This window comes from Lepidochelys olivacea (genome assembly GCF_965140295.1).
Source record: "Lepidochelys olivacea isolate rLepOli2 genome assembly, chromosome: 3".
In the NCBI taxonomy this organism is placed as follows: domain Eukaryota; kingdom Metazoa; phylum Chordata; order Testudines; family Cheloniidae; genus Lepidochelys; species Lepidochelys olivacea.
The window spans coordinates 51,302,031-51,328,714 of NC_140413.1; the positions used below are offsets into that span (position 1 = coordinate 51,302,031).

General features: G+C 39.9%; 1 protein-coding gene across 1 annotated transcript in view; it reads right to left on the bottom strand.

The window, feature by feature from the left end:
• EYS (eyes shut homolog) overlaps nt 1-26,684 on the bottom strand; it is a 1,492,075-nt gene that overhangs the window by 245,139 nt on the left and 1,220,252 nt on the right. The window contains exon 36 of the mRNA XM_084624916.1: nt 14,320-14,469. Coding sequence (XP_084481042.1) covers nt 14,320-14,469 — 150 coding nt within the window. The remainder of the gene's footprint in view (nt 1-14,319; nt 14,470-26,684) is intronic.

The window sequence follows — 26,684 nt, forward strand, 5'->3', positions numbered from 1 at the left end:
TTTTCAAAGACATTATGAAGGGCAAAAAAGAAAGGTGTACTTCTGGCACCTTAGAGACTAACAAATTTATTTGAGCATAAGCTTTCGTGAGCTACAGCTCACTTCAAGGAATGCATCCTATGAATTGAGCTGTAGCTCACGAAAGCTTATGATCAAATAAATTTGTTAGTCTCTAAGGTGCCACAAGTACTCCTTTTGTTTTGCAAATACAGACTAACACGGCTGCTACTCTGAAACCTGTCATTATTAAGGGAGTAAGAGCAAACTACTACACTGCATCGGAAAGATAGGAAGTATGGCAAGAGACCACCTGGCTTAACCAGGAGATCTTCAATGATCTAAAACTCAAAAAAGAGCCCTACAAAAAGTGGAAACTTGGTCAAATTACAAAGGATGAATATAAACAAATAACACAAGTATGTTGGGACAAAATTAGAAAAGCCAAGAAACAAGACGAGATTAAACTAGCTAGGAACATACAAGGAAACAAGAAAACATTCTACAAATACACTAGAAGCAAGAGGAAGACTAAGCACGGAGTAGGCCTGTTACGCAATGAGAGGGGAGAAAGACAATAACAGAAAATGTGGAAATGGCAGAGGTGCTTAATGACTTCTTTGTTTCGGTTTTCACCAAGAAGGCAATTGGATGGTGGCAATTGGATGTCTAACATAGTGAATGCCAGTGAAAATGAGATAGGATCAGAGTCTAAAATAGGTAAAGAACAAATCAAAAATTACTTAGACAAGTTAGATGTCTGCAGATCACCTGGGCCTGATGAAATGCATCCAAGAATATTCAAGGAGCTGACTGATGAGCAATTATCTTTGAAAAGTCATGGAAGATGGGAAACATTCCAGAAGACTGGAAAAGGGCAAATATAGTGCTCATCTATTAAAAGGGAAATAAGGACAACTTGGGGAATTACAGACCAGTCAGCTTAACTTCTGTATCCGGAAAGATAACAGAGCAAATAATTAATCAATCAATTTGCAAACACCTAGAAGATAATAAAGTGATAAATAACGATCAGTATAGATTTTTCAAGAACAAATCATGTCAGACCAACCTGATAGCTTTCTTTGACAGGGTAAAAAGCCTTGTGGATGGGAGTGGGGGGTGGGGGGGAAGCTGTAGATGTGGTATATCTAGACTTTAGTAAGGCTTTGATACTGTCTCACATGACCCTCTCGTAGACAAACTAGGGAAATACAACCTAGATGGAGCTACTATAAGGTGGGTGAATAACTGGTTGGAAAACCATTCCCAGAGAATAGTTATCAGTGTTTTACAGTCATGCTGGAAGGACATAATGGGTGGGGTCCCACAGGGATAGATTCTGGGTCTGGTTCTGTTCAATGTCTTCATCAATGATTTAGATAATGGCATAGAGAGTACACTTATAAAGTTTGTGGGCGATACCAAACTGGGAGGAGTTGCAAAATGATCTGGACAAACTGGAGGAATGGTCTGAAGTAAATAGGATGGAATTCAATAAGGACAAATGCAAAGTACTCCACTTCGGAAGGAACAAGCAGTTGCACACAAACAAAATGGGAAATTACTGCCTAGGAAGGAGTACTGCAGAAAGGGATCTGGGGGTCATAATGGATCACAAGCTAAATATGAGTCCACTCTTAACGCTGTTGCAAAAAAAGCAAACATCGTTCTGGGATGTATTAGCAGGAGTATTGTAAGCAAGACGCGAGAAGTAATTCTTCCACTCTACTCCATGCTGATTAGTCCTCAACCGGAGTACTGTGTCCAGTTCTGGGCGCCACATTTCAGGAAAGATGTGGACAAATTGGAGAAAGTCCAGAGAAGAGCAACAAAAATGATTAAAGGTCTAGAAAACATGACCTATGAGGAAAGACTGAAAAAATTGGGTTTGTCTAGTGTGGAGAAGAGAAGCCTGAGTGGGGACATGATAACAGTTTTCAAGTACATAAAAGGTTGTTACAAGGAGGAGGGAGAAAAAATGTTCTTCTTAACCTATGAGTATAGGACAAGAAGCAATGGGCTTAAATTGCACCAAGGACGGTTTAGGTTGGACATTAGGAAAAACTTCCTAACTGTCAGAGTGGTTAAGCACTGGAATAAATTGCCTAGGGAGGTGGTGGAATCTCCATCATTGGGGGATTTTTAAAAGCAGGTTGGACAAACACCTCTGAGGGATGGTCTAAATAATACATAGTCCTGCCTTCAGTGCAGGGGACTGGACTAGATGACCTCTCGAGGTCCCTTCCAGTTTTATGATTCTATGATCAATGGCATCCAAGGCAGCTGACTGAGGAGAAGAATCATGATGACACCAGATTTTCACCCATCACCAGGAAGAGACCAGCCAACAAGACAAGCAGTGCAATTTCTTTTCTATGTGGGTTATTATAATATATTATTGGTATTACAGCAATGTCTAGAGGCCCTAAATATATTATTGACATATAAACAGTCCCTGTCTAAATAGATAAAACAGTATGTCTTGTATTTGTTTATTTATTTGTTTTATTCATTCATTTCTATTGTCCATTATTACAGAATGTAAGTAACTCAAGATAAACACAGAGTCTATGCCTTAACCACAATACTATCCTTCCTTTCTAAAATGGAACCCTAAAACAAGCTGACCCATCAGAAAACCCTAAGGGCTCCCAACATTGCTGGAGTTGCCTCATTACAACGTCCCCAAAACTCTTCTCTATAAAAGAAAGATTTGAGGCAATTAGGGAAACTCCTAGTGCCAAGAAGTGGTTTCTTGAGCAAGCATCCAACAGTTGCTTCTTTAAGAGAAACTCAACTTTTTCCCTTCTGCAATGAGACATTGATTATCGACTTTGATAATAGCCCTATCAACTTCCCATTGGCCTTTGCCAATTCAAAGGACATGGATCTCATTTAGCAAATATTCCATACATCCACCAACATCTCCAGAACCTCAGCAAGTGACTCAAACTCAAACAGTAAAGGGCCTGTATTTGTCTCCATCAGACACGGTTATTATGACAGAGACAAAGTGGTAGGATTGGGAATCAGCTCTCTGATTTACAAGAAATTTTGAAAATTTCTAAGAGTGAGAAACATTCATCCATCACTATATGTAGCAACCTGGATTGCTGAAGAGAGAAAGGATGGCCCAGTCTCTAGAGAGCTAGCTGAAGACTTGGAAGATTTGGGTTCAATTGCCTGCTGTACCATAGCTCTCCCATGTGACCTTGCATGAGTCATTCAGTTCCTTATCGACAAAATGCAGATAATAGTAATTCCCTATCTCACAGGGATGTTGTGAGATTAAATACATTAAATATTGTAAAATGCTGAGACACTATGGTAATGGGGTATTGTGACAAGGTGGACTAGGCCCGGAGGGCCCCTGCTGGAGGTTTTTCAGCCCTGCCTCACCATGCCCCAGAAAAGAGCAGGATAAGTCCTCCAGGCAACCTAGAGTGGCTGCAGGGGAACAGCCAATCAGAGGGGCTGCTGCAGCGACCAATCAGTTGCCAGAAGGACCCTATAAAAAGGAACAGCAGAGGCAGAGCAGTCAATTGCTACCTGGAGCTTGAAGAAGGAGAACCGGGTTTCCTGGCTAGCTGGAAGAGCAGCAGGACCACAGACAGTTCACTGCAGGCAGGACTGAACCCACGGAAGGCTGCAGAAGACCAGGTGCCTGGCTGGCTGGAAGAGCAGCAGGACCATGGACTATGTGGGCAGGCTGAGCTCAGGGAACTGAGCCCAGAACCTAGCCAGACCAGTCCTGATGGTCTGGTTGAAGACTAATCCCAGGGAGGACAGCCAAAAGGACACTAAGATACTGGGTTGGGCTCCTGTTGGGCTCTTAAAGAAGGCAGTGTCCCTAGGAAGGAAGCCTTGGTGCTACGGCCCCATACCAGGGCTGCAAGCAAGAACTACATACTGTATACCCCAGAAGTGGAGGACAGTGTGTGTGACTCAGCCAGAGAGCTGAGTTGCTGAAGGCCAGCCAAAAGAACCATTGGCCAGGGCGGGGCGCTGGGGCTGAAGGTGCTTGTGAGAGGTGGGTGCCACCCCATTGTAAGAACTGAAGAAAAGCAGGCTCACACTCAAACAGAAAGGAGGCACTCCTGAGGGGCAGGTGCTGTCCCATTTCAAAACTGAGTGATTGCAGGCTCATATCAGCAGAGAGGGGGCGCTCACCATTTCAGGTATATTTAAGTAGTTTAGATAAATCTACACCTTCACTACCCAAAATAAAAAAAATTGCTGAACAGGACTATCGTGTAAGAAAAGAAACCTTCCTGCACAAGCATGGAAAAAACTCTTTATACTACATTGTTCTGACTCAGTATGGCCATTCTTAAACAATACTTCACAAAAATTCAGCCACACCATAACACAAAATAAAATCACTCTGACTTGTTTTTCTTTTCATGTCATGTGAGAAGGAGCTTGATTAGACTAGTCAGTGCCTCAGATGATTAACATATTTCATTGGCAAATATTCTCAGTATTATCATGCACCACTACATGACCAACCATGTGATGGCTCCTGAACAACCCTTCCTTTTAAATTGCTATGATAGGTCCTGTTGGTCCACAGATGACCTGTGAAGAATGGAAGCGAGAAAAGATGTATGGATTAAGAAAAGGTTACCTAAAGGGCTACACCTCATCGAATTTCTTGCCTTATAAATGCACTTAGTTATGGGTCTGGCCACATTTAGTAAAGAACTGCAAGACATAGGCCTTTCCATCTTGTTAAACTATGAAATCCTGGATTCCTAGCTAACTGGTGAGAATGAAAACACATTAGAAGTAGTACAATTTCTTTTCAATTTATTTGACATATTAATGATTTCATTTAAGGCTTGTTATAAACTGTACCAAAATATCACAGTGGTAGGCATCCTATAGGTTCTAATAAAACTATGACATAAAACATACCTTAATTTAATGAGAAATGGTGTGATTTTGGAATATCAGAAAGAGGCAGATGAAGATTAGGATTTAATCTAAGTATGCACTGACGTTTTGCATGTGTTCTGTATACTCAGTTTAGTGCTTTGAAAGTGCATACCATCAAAAATGAAAGTCTAGTTCCAAACACTGTGTCTTCTGTGGAAAAGAAGGAAGCGTCAATGAGTATGTAGAGTAGCAGCTGTGTTAGTCTGTATTCGCAAAAAGAAAAGGAGTACTTGTGGCACCTTAGAGACTAATCAATTTATTTGAGCATAAGCTTTCGTGAGCTATAGCTCACTTCATCGAGCTGTAGCTCACAAAAGCTTATGCTCAAATAAATTGGTTAGTCTCTAAGGTGCCACAAGTACTCCTTTTCTTTTTTTAATGAGTATCTAGAAACCACAGAAACTGACAATGTAATCATGCAGTTTGGCCTCAACATGATATTAGACTTGCCAAACTTTCTGTAGAGAGGTATAAAACTATGTTAGATCTTGCAAAGTTCAAAGGGTGCCACCTCCTTTGAGAAACAGCAACACAGACAAAATAATCTTTTGCAGCTTCTAGTATAACTGTATGATCCATGCAAAAGCTGGCCAGACAACATTAATTGAATAATTTATGCAGCCCATTTTTCTTTTATGAAAACAGTGCCCTTCCCAGCCAGGAATGACTGTTTACTTCCATACCCACATACTAATTTAATGGGGACAATTGTGGAATGTGGTTGCAAAAAATTAGAAACAAGTACATTCAGTATTTTCACTTGACTCATATGTAACAGTGCTGTACAGACCTCAACAATAAATCAATATGGGGAGAGGTGTTGTGTTTATGAAACCCCAGGCCAGTTTCCTGGCATTCCTACAGTTACATAAAGTGGAAATCAGTAAGATACTACATTCTTTCATTAAGCGTCTGGGTAGAGCCCTGATGCTGTTATTTTCAATAGTTCGGACAAGACTCTGGTATCACCCTTCTCTGTTGGGATGCGGTATAGATGTGCCATCCACTTTGTGAATGGAAACAAAATTTAAAAGATCAGCCCAGCCTTCCCAGAAAAGAAAAACAAATTTCAAAATGTCCTGGAAAGTCCGTCTCTCTACTGGCTTAGCTCCCCGCTTCACAAATTGCTCCCACTTTTTATCTGAAAATCCCAGTAACTTGATCATGTCTTCCTCTTTGTTACAGTTACATTTACTCAAACAGGAAATTGAAACATTATTTTGTAACTACACTGGACATGCCGGCACAAGCACTTACCACGCGGCAAACTGGGGTCTAACACTACAGCTCTCCAGCATGCTGCACACTAACTGACTGAGTGGACCCTACAGATGTGCCCGAAAAGTTCCCCAGTGTACATTAACATATTGTGATTGGAACTAAGGTAACAATGAATAATAAATAGTAAGTACAGGCAAACAGTTCACTAACATCACATAGGCTAAGATGTATTCACATTCAACATTTGTTGAATAATTTTGAATTAATGAATTCATAAAGAAGTCTGATCACATATAATTCATGACCAAAAACAGTCAAAACTCCTCAAATAAATTATCCACCATTCTCTGCTCTGTGCCATGATGTCAAGTATTTTTACACACTAATGCAGGCACTATACATAAATATACACACAGTTTATATAGAGGTTTTATAAGACTGAAACAAGAGGCTCTTCCCTATACTTAAGTTATTGTAAGCACAAACATTAGCTTTTCTGCTTGGTGTATGGCTCTGAAGGAGGACTGGGGAACAAGAGCCCATCTAGGGCAGATTCTGCTTACACTAGTGAGAAAACCACGTTGACAACTGGAAATCAGTTTCAGCATACAGTTTAAACACAGACTCCTCTTCTCAGGTGGTTCTGAACACAGTTTGGATGCCAGTGTGCTACAAACTATTTTAAGAAGCTACCTCTGAGGATAGGCAAAACCTAGTTTTGTGCAAAATTATGGTGCCATATACTTATTGAGTAAATTCAGTCAGACTCTGTAATCGACTCCTGTTATAAACAATACCTTACAATCTTGTTTTTACACTTAAAAATTAATAATTTTATTCACGGCTTTAATTGAAAAATTCAGTGCAACTCCAACTACTGTAACTATTCACTAATTGGAAAATTAAAAACAAAACAAGCAACTATGCCATTGGCAAAAGCTCTGATGCTTCTTTATAGAAAGTTCTCATTTCTCAAGGACAGCAAGGGAAAAGAAATGGATATCTGATCTGGTGAGTGAACATTTAAAACTCATTTCATCTTCATCAGCTGTTGGAAGGAGAATGCCAGTAGGCCCGTCAGATGTGAGAGTATTAGGAATAGGTGAGTTATGCCTCAAGTCTGGATGAGTTCATTGCCTAATGAGAGCAAAGCAAACATTTGGCTAGTTCAGAAGTTAAGGAGAAATTAGTAGCAGGTTTCCTAAATTACACTTTAATAAACAGGGTGTAAGCGGGGGCAGAGACAAGGGGATGGGTAAGAGGAGAGATATAGAGGAAGAAATCCTGGTTCCATTGAAGTCAATGGGCTTTTTGCTACTGACTCCAGTGTAGTCAGGATTGCACTCACCAACTGCCTATCTGTCAAATTTGATCCTGTATCCTTGCCTGGAATTAGTTTAAGAGGAATTATTTTCTCCTGACTAGACTGGTCTGAATCTGAAACACATACAGTGATTTATTCCAGTTTCTGTTCTCCCCTTGGCTATTTGGGTTACAGGAGGAAACACGGATTCCATAGCGAAAGATATACAAATAGAGTTATCTGTCCTTATCTTCTAAGAGAAAAAAAAATCAACCCTCATCTCATGTATGCATAGTACAAAATGTTGAGGGAACCCACAATTGCACTGTCAGGTTTGTTTTTTTCTTATCCAGAAGTTAAGGATGATTGCTGAAGGATAGCTCTTTTATTGTTGCCTTGTGAAGGATACATTACTTCCCCTTTACATTTTAGAGGGACTCAGAGGAATAATCACCTGTCATTTTGGAGGCCAGGGCCATAAACTCAGATGCATGTAAACCCCTGCCAATCAGAGCCCACAATCACACATTTGAAGTTATTTAGTATGGCAGTTTTTAAAGAGATGGCAATATAAATTCCAGTAAAACAAAGTAATGTATAAATTGAACTTACACTAAAAAGTAATTTAACAATATGTAGAGTGAAGTCATGAATATATATGTGTGTTAATTTTAAGGCAGGAATCTGGGAAATAAATTTATTTTTCAGTATGGGATTTGAATTCTATAACTGGAATAAATCTTCCTAGTTCAATTTAGCCACATTTATTGCCAAGTTATTATTAGCATTTGAAATCAGTATACCATTTTCATGTCTCAAGATTATGGATCAGAGATATTGCTGTCTCAGCTAAGAAGTGCAGACAATTAGGTGTCCAATGTATCAAACAAGAGGAGTAGCTTAAAAATAGAATTTTAGAATTTTTTTCTTGTTATTGAATTGTAGTCATCTCAAGTAGTTTTGACAGAAAAGGTCCTTTGACTGCAGGATCAAGGAGAGAAGAAGGGAAGCATTTTCCCTTTTTAATCTCATATGCTTTTATAATTTATATTAAAACACAAAATACATTCACACATTCCCAGCCAATGAGTAATTAGATTTAGTTTGTGGATGTTGCAAACTTAACAGCAGGATAGTGTTTTACAATAAAACCAAAAAAATCACTTAACTTGTACCCTCAAAGAGAAGATGAACCTCATGCAATTTCTAACAGCAGATCCTTCCATGTCTCTGTATTTATTTAGATGGCCTGTATATTATAAGGATTTGGAGACCTATTTTGTAGTTTTCCGTCTCTGCTACTAACTCCCACCAATAAAAGAGCAGTTGGAAAGCTAATGCCGATAATGGCTTCCAACTCTGTGCCAGTGAAACCCAATGGAGAGGAGCACCAGATGTAAAACTAACTGGGAAAACATCAATGGATTCATACTGAGTGGGAGTCGGTGTGGAGGTGCAGGGCTTCTGTGAAGTTGCCCCCTCATCTCCTCCGGAAAGTCCCTCAAAATCCACAAGCTTCTGGGATGCCCATTCAACAATAGACATTTTTTGTCCTTTTCCCCTAATGGAATGAGTTTTCCTAATCCCAGAGGTCCCTCCTTCACATATTTCCAAAGGAGACAGTAACTGGATCCCAAATATTAGGGAAAAATCTTATTCTGCAATACACCAAAAAGAGTTAAGGGAATTCTTCTCTCCTTGTGAAAGCATCCGATCAGGATAACTCTACAGAGCTCCAGAGAATGATAGGGGAGTGGGCTGACAAACCATGTCTCCAGGAGTTGTAGTCTGCAAATTGTGGAAGGGGTCTAGATACCTGGGTGACTGGGTGACAGGCTGCAGTCAGCAGCACGTGCTAGATATCAGCAGGTAGAGGCACAGTGTCCTTCTGTTAAGAGGAGCACTAAAGAATAGCTTCATAGTGCAACTGCTACCAGAAGGGAAGGCCATGCTCTGGCAATTAAGTTCCAATAGCTAAGGATGCAAGAAGTGCCTGGTCAGAGCAGGATTTGCCCTTTGGCTGGGCTCCTGCAACTTTAGGATGAGGAAGAGAATTAAAACACAGACAAATACGATAAAATGGAAACAGGTCTTTTATGAAAACTAGTAACTTCTGCCAGTGTTGCACACTCACTTATGCAGCACAGTGAGATCAGATTAAAAAAGAAAAGGAAGTGGCTGGGGCATCCATATGGCCTGTTGATCCAGGTCTGCTGGAATACCCACTTGGGACTGTGATCAGCTGGCCATCAATTAGAGCAGCTTTAGTTAGATCTGAATTGGCACAGGATGAAGTGCATGCTGCACCTGGCAACATACACCAGAGGCCAGTGGGCTCCAAGACAAGAACAACAAGAAAGTAGCTTCAGTCACCCACTCCGTTTGGAATTCATACTGAATACACCTCACCTGGATCAGAGAATCTGGCCCTATGTCTTTGGGACAAGTTAAATGTTATGACAGGGAGCATGGAGAGGCTGTGCTACATGATGAATCTGCTAAGCAAGGAATCCCTCCCATCAACCCGTCTCCCACTGCTTTATGGCCCTCTGATGTCACATGGGTACATCTCCTGGCCAAGTGGGGGAGAGGGCAGAAACTTCCTGCCAGGGAAAGACCCTGATCCAGGAAGTGACCTGGCACTTGGGAAAGCGGTTGCAGCATGGCAAGCCAGGAGCAGCAAGAAAGCCAGATGGAGGGATGACCCCCCAGGAAACTGTGTTCAGAACAGCCTGCAGCAGAAGCAGGGAAACATGTGTGGAACGGGGTCAGACACTGCACCCACATTCAGGTCTGTGCAGAACTTGAGGGAAAGCAGCAGAGACTGGGCAGGGACCCAATGCAGAGGGGCCCCAATGAGACATGCTACTAACTAAGCTTGGCCTGGAAACCACAAGCTCTTATTTGCCATTAATAGAAGAGTGGACAGGAGAGGGCATGCCCACACCAGGCCTAAAGGGCCCTAATCCTCAATTGGACTGTCCCCCTGGGTCCAAATAAGAACTGCTGTTGTTTCACTTTGAGTTAAAACTATTTAAGCCTCTGGACCTAGAGTGTTTGCAATATTTCCCTTTCTTGCCAGCCCCAGTAAATTATTCTTTCACTTTAGCCAAGTGTCTGAGTGGTTACAGGGTCTCACCAGGGCTGGTCCCTACAGGACCTCGCAGCTGAAGCACCTTCAGCACTTGCCTTCAAGTCACAGTACACCCCTTGCATAACTTCTACCACAGAGATTTGGGATATTCCAGCACCAAGCAGCTATAATAATTACACTGGTGGTAGATGTGGGATTCAAATTAGCAGATTTGGATGGCAGCATTTAGTGGGCGGGCACCATAGGTAAGAGGGTTATATGGGCAGAAATGAACAACCAGATGACAAAAGTAAACCTTTGAGCCCTGAGAGTAGAAATAGACAAGGCAGAACAGGCAGTGAGATGCAGTGCATCTTCATTCCTGGGTCTTATCCTGGGAATGGCCAGGGCTGGGCCACCTGAATCAACCATTTTGAAAAAGTTGCCCAAATAAATGACTGGATAAGGCCACCAAGCTGGATTTTCTTGGCTTGCTACTCCAAGACTAAGCCCAGAAGATGTTTGAAGGATTGACACGTGATACCCAGGAGGAGTATGCCTCTGCCAAAGATGTCCTACAATTGTCCCTGGACTGAACCACAAACCCCAAGTTGAAATGAGCAGCCTTTGAGAATTGGAGACAAGAAAAAGCAGAATCTGTCAGTGATTCTCCAGCACGTGGCCACCAAGTTATTCCCAGACTGAATGCAGGATTTACTGACCAGTGATGAACTTGTGACCCAGGCAGCTGGGAGAGAGATTCGGATAGTTCTTCAGAAGAAGAAACTTGAAGGTCTGGAAGAGGTCATCAGGACTGCTGCAGAACTAGAACTAGCCATAGAGGCTGCAGAAGAAGGGAATTCAGCTTCCAGGGCATGACTACAGCAGGCTTATCTAGCAGTCAGTGCTTCTGCAGGAAAGATATGGAGCTCAGACCTCCAAAAACTGATTGAAAGCATGAGAGAAATGCAGAGTGATATGAACAAGCTCACAGCAGAAAGGAAGCCTAAAGAAAAACAGGGACATAGAAAGGAACTGAACCCCAATCAACAGCCATCCAATAGGAAGGACTGGAAAGTTCTACTATATTGGAGATGTGGTGGCACAGGATATTTCCAATGGAATGCCCAGAGCAGGATAGCTCTTAGAGGGAGGGAAACTATCAAGAGCAGGGGCCAATGGCCTGTCTACAGACTAGCAAACCCCAAACAAGAGATTATAGTGGCCTGTGAGATTGGGTCAAAAATACTACATCATGGCTGAGATCAATAGACACCCACATAAAATTCTTGTAGATGTACAGGTTTCCATTGCACACTCTTGAATGTGGGAAAGAGCCACCCAGGGAGACCACAGGACGTTGAGGCCTTTCAATGAGTGGTTCAGGTTGCAAACCAAACTCATCTGAAGATGATAGGAATATGGCAAACAACTATTACTCTGAGCACTCTCCATTTTACCTGTGAACTCCTGGTAGCAGAAGCAGCCACCCAGAATGTCCTAATTGGGACTGATTTTCTCAGACTGTATGAGGCCAACCTAAGCTTTAAGAGATGCCTTTATATCAGTTGTGAGCAATCTGCGGCCCGCGGGCTGCATGCCGCCCACCAGGGTAATCTGATTGCAGGCCGCAAGACATTTTGATGACGTTGACCATCCGCAGGCATGGCCCCCCGCAGCTCCCAGTGGCCTGTGGTTTGCCGTTCCCAGCCTATGGGAGTTGCAGGAAACAGCTGCCAGCACGTCCCTGCAGCCTGCCACTTCCCGCAGCTCCCATTGGCCCGGAACAGCCAATGGGCAGAGCAACAAGAATAATAAAAGGTTTAGAAAGCAGAACCTATGAGGAAAGGTTAAAAAATTGGGCATGTTTAGTCTTGAGAAAAGAAGACTGAGGGGACACCCAATAACAGTCTTCATATATGTTAAGGGCTTTTATAAAGAGGATGGTGATCAATTGCTCCCCATGTCCAGTAATGGACAAGACATAAACAGCTTAATATTCAGCAAAAGGAGATTTAAGTTGGATATTAAGGAAAAAAATTCTAACTATAAGAATAGTTAAACACAGGAATAGGCTTCTAAGGAGACCTGTGGAATCCCTTTCACTGGAGATTTTAAGTACAGGTTAGACAAACTTCTGTCAGATGTAGTCAGGTATACTTGGTCCTGCTTCTGTGCAGGGGGTTGGGCTAGATGATATCTTGAGATCTCTTCCAGCACTACATTTCTATGATTGTGAAGAAAATCTAAAAATCACTGGATACACAACTTTTTTTCTTCTGATGTTAGGACTTAAAAAAGTAAATAAACAAAAACAAACTATGTTCTGTGGGTTTTAGTGGGATATTTGTAATCTCCATCATGCAACTTCTCCCAACTGTAACTATGTCCCTGTCTGAATCTCTGAATCATAAGAAAGAAAGAAAGAAAGAAAGAAAGAAAGAAAGAAAGAAAGAAAGAAAGAAAGAAAAAAAGAAAGAAAGAAAGAAAGAAAGAAAGATGATTTCTATCACAGCACAGCTTCCTAACAGAGTTAAGGTCCAGAAAAATAACCGCTATTCATACCATTTTATTAACTATGTGATAAAGTAAAACAATGGTTGAACTGTTGAAATATCTTTTATTTTTATTGTAATATTCATCACAATTAATACATTAATGTGGATGGGATAAGTACTTCTAAAAGATTTCTACTGTAATTTAGTATTAACTATTCAACCCATTATTTTACTGTTACCAACATGACTTAAGTATGACATTCACATCATTATTTTCTCATTTTTCCCTACTATCACATACAAGCTATCATGGCTGGAAAAGGATGTGTCAATCTGTTCACTGGGTACAGAACTTAATACAGATTCTAACATTATCATTTGATTGTTATAAATGTTCTTGATATTCTGTGTATGTCTCTTAAAAATCCACACATATACCAGTAGGAATTAGTCACTTTTATACACTATGCTTGCATTGCATTTGCAATTAAAGTTAGTTATAACACAGTTTACTGCTTCTGCTTTATATTATGATGACATTGTGGTAACACGGAATTACTCAGATTTAGCCTAATCAGTAAATCTGTTGTTCATTTGGTGCTAGAAACATGGTGAAAAACATCTGATTTATTCTAAATGTTTATCAGATATGATGAGCAATTCATTTTAAGCCCCTTAATATTATGCTTAAATTAATTACCCTAGTTTTCTGATTGGCCTAATTTTTATGTATAAAACTGCCTGGATCTCAGTACATTCAGATTGGTTCATACATTTTCCAATGGAGTAGATTAATCTGCGTGAACCACAATTTAGCTGATACCAAACACACTAAATTGTCAAACAATCTTCCAGCATACACATACAGATTTTTTCTTTCCAAAATATGACTCTTTTACTGACATTAAGGTAACCTGAGGAAAGCGTTATCATTAGATAATAGCTTGGCTGTGGATTTAAGATATTTAGTCATGGATCGTGTGTTATGTCCAACAATGCTCTTGGGATAGGATTATCATTATCAAATGTTAAACACACACAACCCTTTCATGTCTTATTGCTTGTCCAGCATCTGATTCTGAAAAAAAGAAATACTTTTAAGGCTGTTTAAGAAATGTGTCAAAAGAACACTTTACTGTGCTTCGCTGAGAATCATGTTTCACCTTTATGTTCAATACATTTTTTAGCAACTTTCTCTTGCATGTATATCTGTTGCTACTTTTAACTACAAATGGATGAATTGTGTTGAGTATCTCTTTATGAAATATGTTATGGCAAGTTCTTACCTTACTGTGATAGATAAGAGTACATCTTTGCTAACAGATTGATTGACGGACACAGCCAGAATGTTTTGTGAGTTGCCACACCCAAATCGAACTGTTGGTCTTCCTTCTTCCAGATACAGATGAAGAAACTGTTCTCCAAAATTCTTTTCACTGGCTTTGAAGACACAAATTACAAACATTACTTACTATCATGTTAGAAAAAGATCTTTAGAAAACAATCCATACTCTAGGAACAGCAAAAAAAACATAACCAAAAAGAATATCAGCTAGTTAATATTGTACCTGATCATTCTACAGCAATGAATGATAGCCTATATCTTATCCAGCATCTGTGTTACAATGCAGGATCTTTTATTAGTATATACAATTCTGCTTGAGTGATTGTGACAACAGAATTAATTTTTGGATCAACAGCGATATAAAAATCTTCAACTTGAAAGACAAGATTTCAGTATTACTTCCGTAGCTCTTCAATTGTACAATGCTTATATACACTTACTTTAACTGACGATATCACCCTTCTACACCCAACAGTATAAATTAGGTAATGTGGTTAATGATGATGGTAATAACGCAAATAAATCACAAATACTTTAGGCAATTCTCCATCAGTTTTCCTGCTGGTTTTCTTTCTATTGAGTTCTGCCATACTTTTGAATTTAAGACGCATAAAAGATTTTTTCTTGTCTCCGGGGAATGCCAATGACAAGGATTATAAATAACAGACCTTTGTTCAGGGAGATCTTGGTGGATCAGTAATTGCCTGGACAACTACTGGTAGTTGGAATATTGATTATCATGCTTATTGCCAAAACCAGCCAAGTCAGTAGGCCTTTAGTGGACCTGTACAACAGCCTTAGCATAACTAAGCCAGAAGGAAAGGGGGGTTTGAGTGACCACAAGAAAAGGGTCTTTTCCTGAGTCCTTCCTGATAAGATCTCTGTTGAAATTGCTCAGGAATGTGTTTTTAAAAAACAGGAAGCCTACCTATATTTGCCCTCTGGGATGTGTTTGTCAGGAACCTCAAGCATGCGGACTTTGAAAAAACACATCTGTCTAATGGTCTGTGAAACCTCTTGCTTAACCTTTGAAATTGCTTGTTTAACAAGTTTTTTTGATTGAGATGTTATTGTACCAACACAGTAAATAAGGGGGGAGAAGTCTGGGCTAGTTGGATCATTTTGTGGACACATCTGAGGGTCCTCAATGGCAGACGGGCAATAGGATGTCTCTCACTGTACCACTCGAAAACCGTTCCAGACTTTGGTAATTATTGAGGGTTGCGATGTTATTAGTAACCTGTTGCAGATGTGTGTAAGAGATTCAGACTAGCTTTAAGTAAGAGCACTCTTGTGTTATACTGCTTGTGTCGGTTGGCCGTGTCCCTATTGATTTATTTCCTGTCACTGCCTTGCCAAGAGTAAAAGTTACCAAGAGCTTTGGGTTCATAAAACCCCAAATAACACTTTTCCCATGACCTCACATCATCTTCCCAGCCTTCTCTGGTAGACCATTTGTCTGATTAAGGAGGAAGGCAGATAAGCTGTTATCACTGAAGTGATCCAGGCTTGAAATAAATGCTCTAGAAGTTGAAGACACAGTTTTCCAACTTTATTTGCTTTTTCTAAGTATTATGCTGCCACTGTTGAGACTTTTATCCATAGGGTGTTGTCTGTTGAAGCAAAGATTGCTCCACACAAGAGTGAACCATTTTGAGTTTCAAATATTTCCTCAGATTTATATTTTTATATTTAACCATGTTTTCCTCAGTAGCATGAGAAAGGGTTTTTTCTCAATGATAAACTTGTAAAATGTTAATAAGATTGTTACATTATTTCACACTTTAACTGAGCTCAATAAAGTAGCCAACCAAGTCTCTTCATTCAGCAACATATGATCATAAATTTATTCTTTTCCTTCTGGCAGCTAGAAATCGTAGGAGTTTTAGGTCATCTTTCAACCTTACTCAAAAATCGCTTTTTGGAATTTATAAATTACTGTGTGACCGAGCTTTAAACTATGATTTGTGCTCCCTGCCTAGCAGACATATTCATGGCAGTTAGGGCCACACTTTGCTCTTGGATGAACATACATATCTTTTTTTTTAAAAAATGGAAGTAGTATGCAAGTCACGAATACTATCTCAGTCCACATATACACACCACAACGTGCAATGAACATGAATAAAAAGGAGTATATATCTGTCCCCAAAATAAAAAAAGACAAACCTATGGGAAATTTTAGGAAAACCACCCTTTACTTAAAAACAAATCAAAAGTAGTTTAATTGCCACAGGCTGAGGTCTGGATTGGGGTCAGTTCCAGTGGGAAAACCATTCCTTACTCCCAATCTTGTCCACAACTAGGCCTTTCCTTCCCTCAGGGAGGTCTGCAGAGTATCGCCCACTCACAGAGCAATCAATGGGCTCAGAGAGGGAAAAAAAATCTACATATTGTTCATTCCCAGGCTCTCCTATAAATAGGGTACTAAAGGGCTGGAAGGCACTGAAGCTAGCTCTAGGCTCACAGAAGGAAGTCCTTTTGTAAAGGGGAATCTCAACTTTCATTAAAAATATAAGGATGACATTTCTCAGCTGTGCCCAAAAAGCACATAGGAGGAAGGTAGGGGGAAATAAACTGCTCTTGACTCTCTGGTCCTGACTCCCCATCATAGTTTAGAGTAGCCATAGGTCATGGCAGAAGGAAACTCTTTCTATGCTCCCTTTCACCTGACAATGCCCCTGTGCTGGGAGTGGAATAGGAACTGTGCAGCACCACACCACCTATGGATTTCCCCCAGGCCCACGGGTATCTGTTCACCAATCTTAACTGAGGATTAGGCCTTCTAGGGAGATAAATGCAACGTGGACTTATCAGCCCCAAGAATGTTGTTTTAAATGTCTAAACTTTTATTTGTAAAGGAATGTAAACCAATCACTAGGGCTGAAATGGGTAAGCAGCCTGGATTCCACTTCTGGAAAGGAAAGAGAGATCTAAAGATCCCACCACTTCTCATACACAGAGCTTTTATGTAAAACGATTAATTCAAGTTGGTGAAGTATCCCCAAAGGTAGAGGGTGTAACTTCTTTTCTGACACTCTCCAAAATAGATAGGTCAGCCTTGCACAGAGTGGTAATATAATGGTGGTCAGAAACTGGTAATACTTAGGTTGGAGAGGGGCAGCAAAAAGTTGATTTGCAGGCCCATCCAAAAACCCTTACACCAAATTTACTATTTAAAATGTCAAGTTCTTCCTAAAGATAGAACGGAGCCAGCTACTGCACACTCTGGCAGCTGTAATACCACAGTGCAACTGCCATGGCAGGGTCCAAAGCTACTGTTGGAAGGAGGAATTCTTTTCCATTTACCACACGGAGTGATGTGTAACCCACACACCTCCTGGGTGTGGTGCTCTGTCCCATCCAGTGGCACTGAGACCACTTAGAGAGAGAGAGATTAATGAGTCTGCTCTACAGCCTTAGCTAACAGGCAGTTGGCTTTCAGCTCATGCAGTCGAGGCTCATGCACTAAGCTCCAGAGGCCTCAGATTCAATTCTGCCTGCCAATGACCTGGGGCTGTTGGCATTACAGATGCACTACACAAGCCCTGGCATCTGTCCCTCCCTGCTGCTAAGAGGACTCTAACAATGCACAAAAAGGTAGACTCAATCTGCTGCTCTGCTGAGCCCTGCAGGAGCCAGTCTCTCTCCCTTTAGTGACTGCTTAGCCCAGAATTCAAAAAGCCCATACTTGGAGGGAGCCTGAAGCCCTTTATATCCTCTGTAGGTCCGCCACTATGAGGCTATATGAGAAAAATAAAGTGTGAGAAGTATGATCAATCAAGAGGGTTAGAGATGGATTTGAATAGGGGTGAAATCATTATTGATTTTGGAGTGGGAGGAATATGTTAATGATGCATTTTTAGGGAGGAGGAAAAGAGCATGTGGGGAGGAGAGAGGGTTTTGTCCAAAGAATGTAATATAAATTGCTGAGTGCTGAGGTAACCCCTTGTATGATTTGTGATAGCACATTACTACTTCTGGTAAATATAATCAGTCTTTTCCTCTCACCAAAGGAAAAATGGTCTCCCCACCTCTCAGCCTTCATGAATACAACTCCCTTTATACCTAGAAAACAAAAATTCTTCATTCAGAATCAGCCCACCTCTTACAGGGAGTCTCCTCCACCTTCTGATTCTCAGTTTACAGCTGGAGGGCCTCTATTTGGTATGTGTTGCAAGTCAAGCCAAATGAAATCTCTGCCTCCAGGGTAGTAGGTGCTTTGCTAGCGTGGTGTTTCCACAGTCAATCACAGATCCTTATTGAGATGCTTATATGCTTAGCTCAATATTGTGTTTCTGTGAGATCTAGTTAACTTAGAAAGCTGACTTAAATTGTTTAGATCTTATGCCTTTGGCTTTTATGTTCTCTTTTGCTAAAAAGCTTTTGACAGTTAAAACTCAAGATGCTAAATATTTGAAAATGTTAAGACTGTAGTTAAATACTTATTTGATTTATTTTTCTGTTTAGCACAAGTTACTCAGTTTTATTAAGCATCTTCTATGTAAAACTGAAGTTAACATTAAACTTGTAATTAGGGCTGATTGAATAATATTTATGGAATAATCTTTTCAACATTTGCCATATGTTTAGAATAAATTAGATACATTTTCTTTTCATTGTTCACTCAGCCTACAGAGCAGGGAGAATAAGTTAAGGAAATAATTGTAAATGTTTTAGAAAATATTGTGTCATTTGCCAAATAAAATAGTCAGTGAATCATTATTTGACCAACTTTAAATGTAAAGACTTGGCACATATTAAAATATAATAATGAGTCTTAGCATAAATGACAGCTAAGATCTGTGAAGTATCTGTTGTAATGGGGAGCACAAAGGATGTAATTTTTTTTTAAAGGATAATTTGTAATGGTATTTTTATGCTGCATTGTGGTTAAAACATCCCAATAAGTTTTGACAGTTAGACACAATTTACTCATTATGCACACACTATGAAATCAATAGGAATGAAATAAAAAATTTCAAAATGCTTATTTCATTCTTAATGCTTCAAACAAATGATGGTTAATTATTATTACCACAATGAGAATTCCCTGGATCTTTACACTTGATGGACCAAGGGCATATTTAAATGTGAAATTGCTCATGAACCACCAGCAATATAGAATCATAGAATCTTAAATTTTAAGGTCAGAAGGAACCATTGTGATCATCTAGTCTGACCTCCTGCACAATGCAGGCCACAGAATCTCCCCCACCAACTCCTGTAACAAACCCCTAACTTATGTCTGGGCTATTGAAGTCCTCAAATCGTGGTTTAAAGACTTCAAGGTGCAAAGACTCCTCCAGCAAGTGACCTGTGCCCCACGCTGCAGAGGAAGGCGAAAAACCCCCATGGCCTCTGCCAATCTTCCCTGGAGGAAAATTCCTTCATGACCCCAAATATGGTGATCAGCTAAACCTTGAGCACGTGGGCAAGGCTCACCAGCCAGACACCCAGGAAAGAATTCTCTGTAGTAACTCAGAACCAACCCCATCTAACATCCCATCATATTTGGCATATCATTGCTATTAGTCAAAGATCAATTAATTGCCAAAATTAGGCTATCCAATCATATCATTTCCTCCATAAAAATATCAAGCTTAGTCTTGAAGCCGGATATGTCTTTTGCCCCCACTGCTTCCCTTGGAAGGCTGTTCCAGAACTTCATTCCTCTCATGATTAGAAACCTTCGTCTAATTTCAAGTCTAAACTTTCTGATGGCCAGTTTATATCCATTTGTTCTTGTCTCCACATAAATAATTCTTCTCCCTCCATAGAATTTATCCCTCTGATATATTTATAGATAGCAATCATATCTCCTCTCAGCCTTCTTTTGGTTAGGCTAAACAAGCCAAGCTCTTTGAGTCTCCTTTCATAAGACAGGTTTTCCATTCCTCAGATCATCCTAGTAGCCCTTCTCTGTACCTGTTCCAGTTTGAATTCATCCTTCTTAAACATGGGAGACCGGAACTGCACACAATATTGCAGATGAGGTCTCACTAGTGCCTTGTAGAACAGTACTAACACCTCCTTATCTCTACTGGAAATACCTCGCCTGATGCATCCCAAGACTACATTAGCTTTTTTCATGGCCATATCACATTGGTGGCTCATAGTCGTCCTGTGATCAACCAATACTCCAAGGTCCTTCTCTTCCTCTGTTACTTCCAAGTGATGTGTCCCCAGTTTATAAGAAAAATTCTTGTTATTAATCCCTAAATGCATGTCCTTGTACTTTTCACTATTAAATTTCATCCTATTACTATTATTCCAGTTTACAAGGTCATCCAGATCTTCATGTATGATATCTTGGTCCTTCTCTGTATTGGCAATACCTCCCTCCCAGCTTTGTGTCACCCGCAAACTTTATTAGCACATTCCTGCTTTTTGTGCCAAGGTCAGTAATAAAAAGATTAAATAAGATTGGTCCCAAAACCGATAACTTGAGGAACTCCACTAGTAACCTCCTTCCAGTCTGACAGTCTGTAGTCTCCCCGCTGTAGTCTCCCCTTTAACCAGTTCCTTGTCCACCTTTCAGTTTTCATATTGATCCCCATCTTTTCCAATTTAGCTAATAATTCTCCATGTGGAACCATATCTAATGCCTTACTGAAATTGAGGTAAATTAGATCCACTGCATTCCCTTTGTCTAAAAAATCTGTTACCGTCTCAAAGAAGGCAATCAGGTTGGTTTGACACGATCTACCTTTTGTAAAGCCATGTTGTATTTTGTCCCAATTACCATTGACCGCAATGTCCTTAACTACTTTCTCCTTCAAATTTTTTTCCAAGACCTTGCATACTACAGATGTCAAACTAACAGGCCTGTAGTTACCCAGATTGCTTTTTTTACCTTTCTTAAAAATAGGAACTATGTTAGCAATTCTCCAGTCATATATTACAACCCCTTAGTTTACAGATTGATTAAAAATTCTTGCTAATGGGCTTGCAATTTCATGTGTCGATTCCTTTAATATTCTTGGATGAAGATTATCCGGGCCCCCCAATTTAGTCCCATTAAGTGGTTTGAGTTTGGCTTCTACCTCAGCTATGGTAATATCTACCTCCATATCCTCATTCTCATTTGTCATCCTACCATTATCCCTAAGCTCCTCATTAGCCTCATTAAAGACTGAGGCAAAGTATTGTTTAGCTATTGGGCTATGCCTAGATTATCCTTAACCTCCACTCCATTCTCAGTGTTAAGCAGTCCCACTTCTTCTTTCTTTGTTTTCTTCTTATTTATATGGCTATAGAACCTTTTACTATTGCTTTTAATTCTGTTTGCAAGGTCCAACTCTGCATGGCTTTTGGCCTTTCTCATATGTTCTGACCTCGGTAAGGTAGCTTTCATTGCTAATCCCTCCCATCTTCCACTCCTTTTAGGCTTTCTGCTTTTTCTTAATCACCTTTCTGAGATGCTTGCTCATTCAGCTTGGTCTACAACTCCTGCCTATGAATTTTTTCCCCTTTCTTGGGATGCAGGCTTCTTTTATTCATGGTGGATGTGAAAACTACTATAATGTTCTTAGTCCATTAGTTGGTACCAGTTGTATTCCTTTTAAATATATATTTAAAACATCAGAGAAAAGATCTCATTACTATGTAGCTGTGTGCAAGTACTTCTGTGCTTGCATTAAAATAGAAGATGGTCACTAATCTATTAGAAGTGATGGGCACACCAATCTTTCCTGAATAAGATTCTTGTTCCTCAAGGCTATGTAGTAATTTTCTATTAATTATGTATATCCTATCTCTCTCCCCATATTTATAATGGCCAATCTATTCTTTTGCCAGACTCTGTAAACAACAACCAATTAGTTCTTAGGACTTGTTACTCACAACTAACTGATTGACAAAATCTTTGTTAATAAACTCTCTAAATATGCTTTTGAACAACAATTTGGTGAGTAAAGTGACCAATTTAGTTAATTGTCCTCATAATTTGCCTTCCAGTCAATAGTATTAGCCTTTAAGCAACACAAGTTGGGTTGAAAATGTTTTTTTTTTATGTCCATTAAAATGACAAGTTAAACTAATTTTCTTGTAGGTATGACTGTTAATACTTATATTAACAGCTGAAATAATAAAGAATTAAAACAACCAGCCACCCCTTTCCAATCTTTTTGTTTCTGTTGAGGTTATTGTTTGGGAAGGATAGATGTGAATGATAGGGCAAATGGCCTAGACTACCTGGTTAATCACAGCTGACTGGAACACTTGGTGATGATGTTTGCAAGGGTTAGTTCTTTTTTGTTTTCCCTTTTGATTGTCACCTAAAAATTGTTCTTAGGCATTGTGATTCCACTCCATGTGTATATTAAAAACCTCTCTTCTGAGATTTCCCAGCATAGTTAAATGTTTTGCTAATTATGGCATAGAAGAAGAGCTATGGTATCAATCTAGTAAAATCAGGCATGTTTGTAAAATTACTTAATTGTTAGCAGAGTGGCCAAAGAGAGTTCTGAATATGTGTAACTATCTTCCAATAAAATACATATGAACTGACATGATCTGTTTTTAATATACTCTTAAAATAACATGTGCTATATAAGGAAGAGGGATTTTGGTCTTAAGTGCAAAACTCAATGAATCCTTAACTATGTGGTTACTAGGGATGCAATTATAATAAAACAAATTTAAATCTTATTTAATCCAGGAACCCACTACTATGTGCTTACATTGGGTTTGAGCTTTAAAATCCAATTAACTCTGTCTTCGTCCTCCCCACCAACTTGCTCCTTTCATTTTTTTCTTCCCCCAGTCTCCCTTCCTCTTGCCTCTTCCCTCCCCGTCCCTTGCTTTACTTTTTCTATGGGTCCTCAAGAGAACCTGCTACTGCCAGTCCCCTTCTGTTCAGCTGTTTGATGGTAGCACAGCTTCAGAGAACAAGAAACGGAAGCAGGAGCTGCACTATCGCTAAACAGAACACCGCTGGCATTAGCAGCTTCTTTTCAGAAGCCCTTAAAGGGAAAAGAGAAGAAACGGGGAGCAAGGGGCAAAGAAGGGGGGGGGGGGAGAAAGGGGAATGAAGGAGGGCATGTAGGGAGCATACATAAAAACCTCACACATCACACACACAATAGTGTGTTTATCTGATACAACTACATAGAGCTGGATGTCCGCACACAGGATTTATAAATTACAAAATTCTGGATGCTATATATAAAACCAAATCCTGTTTACCAATTTACAGATTATAAACCCACAGGAATTGAAACTTTTTTTTATTAAAAGCTTTTATTGGATTTTAGATAAGTCCCAAGAGAGGCTGCAGCTCTCTGGAAGGAAGGGAAAAACTGACAGGAGGAAAGAGGAGAGAAGATAAGAAGAAATGAAAAAGGAGGGAGTGGCTTAGAGGATGTTTGATGAATAATAAGCATGTAAAGTGGAAGTGTGACAAAAAATATGGTACATAATACCATCTCACTGATCATTTGGCATGGAATAAAAAAAGTGGGTGAATACCTGGTTCTTTGAAGTTAAATGGGAATTTTGCACCCTGTAGGTTTTCATACTGTTCAAGTCTGTTAAGTCTTTTGTATGACTTTTCCAACAGCAGTCAAATTTCAAAATTTATAAATCCATTAATCCATCTATTCATTGTGATGCTGATGCTTTCCTTGTCTATAATACTATTTTTAAGACAGTGGCACAGAGAACCTAATGTTTGTGACAGTTGGTTACATCCACAGACCCTGAAATTCTCAGAGCATGAACAGCTGTAGTGTGATGGGATGATCACTTGGAGAGCAAGGGAAATCCAGAAACACATCCTTTCCCACAACATACATAGCAGTGTCCCTTTCAGGCCTGACAGTGCCAGGAAGTACCAGTGGCCTATACCTCAGTCTTATAAATTCTGGTTGGAGATCCATGGAGGTTGAACAGTATTTTATGTTCTATATGTCTAGGACAGAGGTAAGGGGATTCTTCTACTGTTAAGGCTAATTCTAGTCCATTTTAGATTACAAGATGAAATTCCGTGCCTGACAGGGTTTAAAGGCTCATTGTTGACCTTCTTGACATTCATAAAATAATTCATAATGAAGAGTAGATGGCAGAGGCAAGTCTTCGCAATGAACCCAATTTTTAAGAAGGTTCATAAAGTGGGAAGATCTAAGACTTCAAAGGCCAGATCCAAAATCCGCTGAAGTCAGTAGTAGTCTTCCCATTGGCTTCAATAGGCTTTGGGAATCAGGCCCTAAATGCATTATTGGGGCCTCACTTTGTATGCAGCCAAAAAACAACAGAGTTCCACTCAGACTATTTTTGTCCAAAAATCAAACATTAAACATATATATTCATACTTTATTGGGATTTTAAGACTATCTGTACCACAGCAGAATGCAGAAGATCAGAACCTCATGATTCCTTCCTGGAGGTCTCAAAAATGCTTGAGTTCCTCAGTGTCTTAATGGATCATATCACGCCTATACCAATATACAAAGCAGTGAGACAGACCCCTTCAAAGCACATTACAATACATTCAATAAAGGTCTTCTCAGAGTCATGGAGAGATTGTATAAAATTTGTACAATGAAATTTTCATTGTATCAACTAGAAATTTGTATTCCTTCATGTACTGCTAATGCAGCCATTGGTCCTTAGAAGCTGCTCATGATTTATGCTAAGCAAGCAAATAATATTAAAAATGAGAAAAGTACACAAATAATGTATTTTTCAATTTTGTTTCTATTAGAGGGATTTATGGTGCCTTGAATTTTCTTCCCTCTTTAGGAATTAGCTATTACTGCTTGTTCCTTCCATTGAATAATGTCCAGATCAGTGGATACATATGTATAAGAAAAAAAGGAAGTTATTTTCTACTTTGTACATTACCACTTGTAAAATGAAGTCGATACTGGATTTTCATTGTACCAGACTTATTCATCTGGGCCAGAAGAACCTCCCCATCAAAAGGGAATTTGAGGCAGCCCTCACATTCTTTGTAGGTGTAGATGCTGCGCGCGCTCGCTCTCGCTCTCGCTCTCTCATTTTTTATTGAAAGAAAGCTGACTGAGAATGTAACTAAACACAACATTCAGGTACTACACGAACAGGGGCCGTGTAAGTATGTAAGAAAGATAGGGGAAAAAATAGGATGCAAAGGGGCAGAGACTAAACCAAAATGAACAAAACGTGCCAAGGAAGCAGTGAACACTCTGAGTCACTGCACAGTCAGTAGTCCCAAGGAACTGAATTTATCTTTATCACCGTGAGGGAGGGAGTGGTAAGTGAGAATGGATAGATTCTGCACCTTGCTCCCACATGTGTGCATATGCAGAGGTGACACTTGCAGAGCATGACAGTTTCTGGTAACTTCTCTATTCCTTACCTGTAATTTTTATTTCTCACAATGGAGGAAATCCTCTGGTCTGCACAGCTTGTCCTTGCATGTCAAAATTTTAAATTAAGTATTTAGATGTTCCATTTTATTAATCTTATGGGGTGTTATTAATATTTTACAGCTAGTGAACATGGTTTAAGCTCAGAGAGGAAGATAGTCCAGTGGTTGGAGTGCTAGCTTGAGAATTGGGAGACCTGGGTCCAATTTCTTACTCCATCTCAGCCAAGTCACTTAGTCTTTCTATGCCTCATTTCCCCATCTGTAAAATGCAGATAATAGGACGTCTCTACTTTATAAGGGCAGTGTGAGGATAAATAGATTAAAGAGTGTGAGATGTTCACACACTATGGTAATGGTCCCTACAGAAGTAACTCAGATAAATGGGAAGTTATGCTAGCAGTGCTAGAGTAGTCCAGCAGAGGGAGTGTAAACTTAAATGAAGGTGCTCATCCCATAGTGGTGGAATGAGTGGGTCTAATACATAACTCGTATATGATCCAGACCACCGCATACCCTCCGTTACGAGAAGCAAACATTCAGAGAAACTATTTTTTTCTCTTTTCTGGAGACTAAATAGCTTAAATAGCAAGAAAAAAATTCTCAGTAATTTTTTCTTTAATATGAAGGGGGAGGCAAGCTGAAACCTGAAGGTTCATGGATAGTTCTCTGGTGCTTGGGAAGTAAGGTATTGGTCAGAGGTACCGGTGAGGTGCCTTTTCTTCAGCCCAGCCACTACAGGAAGCTGAGGAGAGGGAAGCATCTACACAAGGTTTTAAAATTACAGAATAAAGAGGGGTGATGCCCCAGGAAAAAAAAATAGGATTCACTATAAGGTGGGTAGAAAGCTGGCTAGATTGTCGGGCTCAACGGGTAGTGATCAATGGCTCCATGTCTAGTTGGCAGCCGGTATCAAGTGGAGTGCCCCAAGGGTCGGTCCTGGGGCCGGTTTTGTT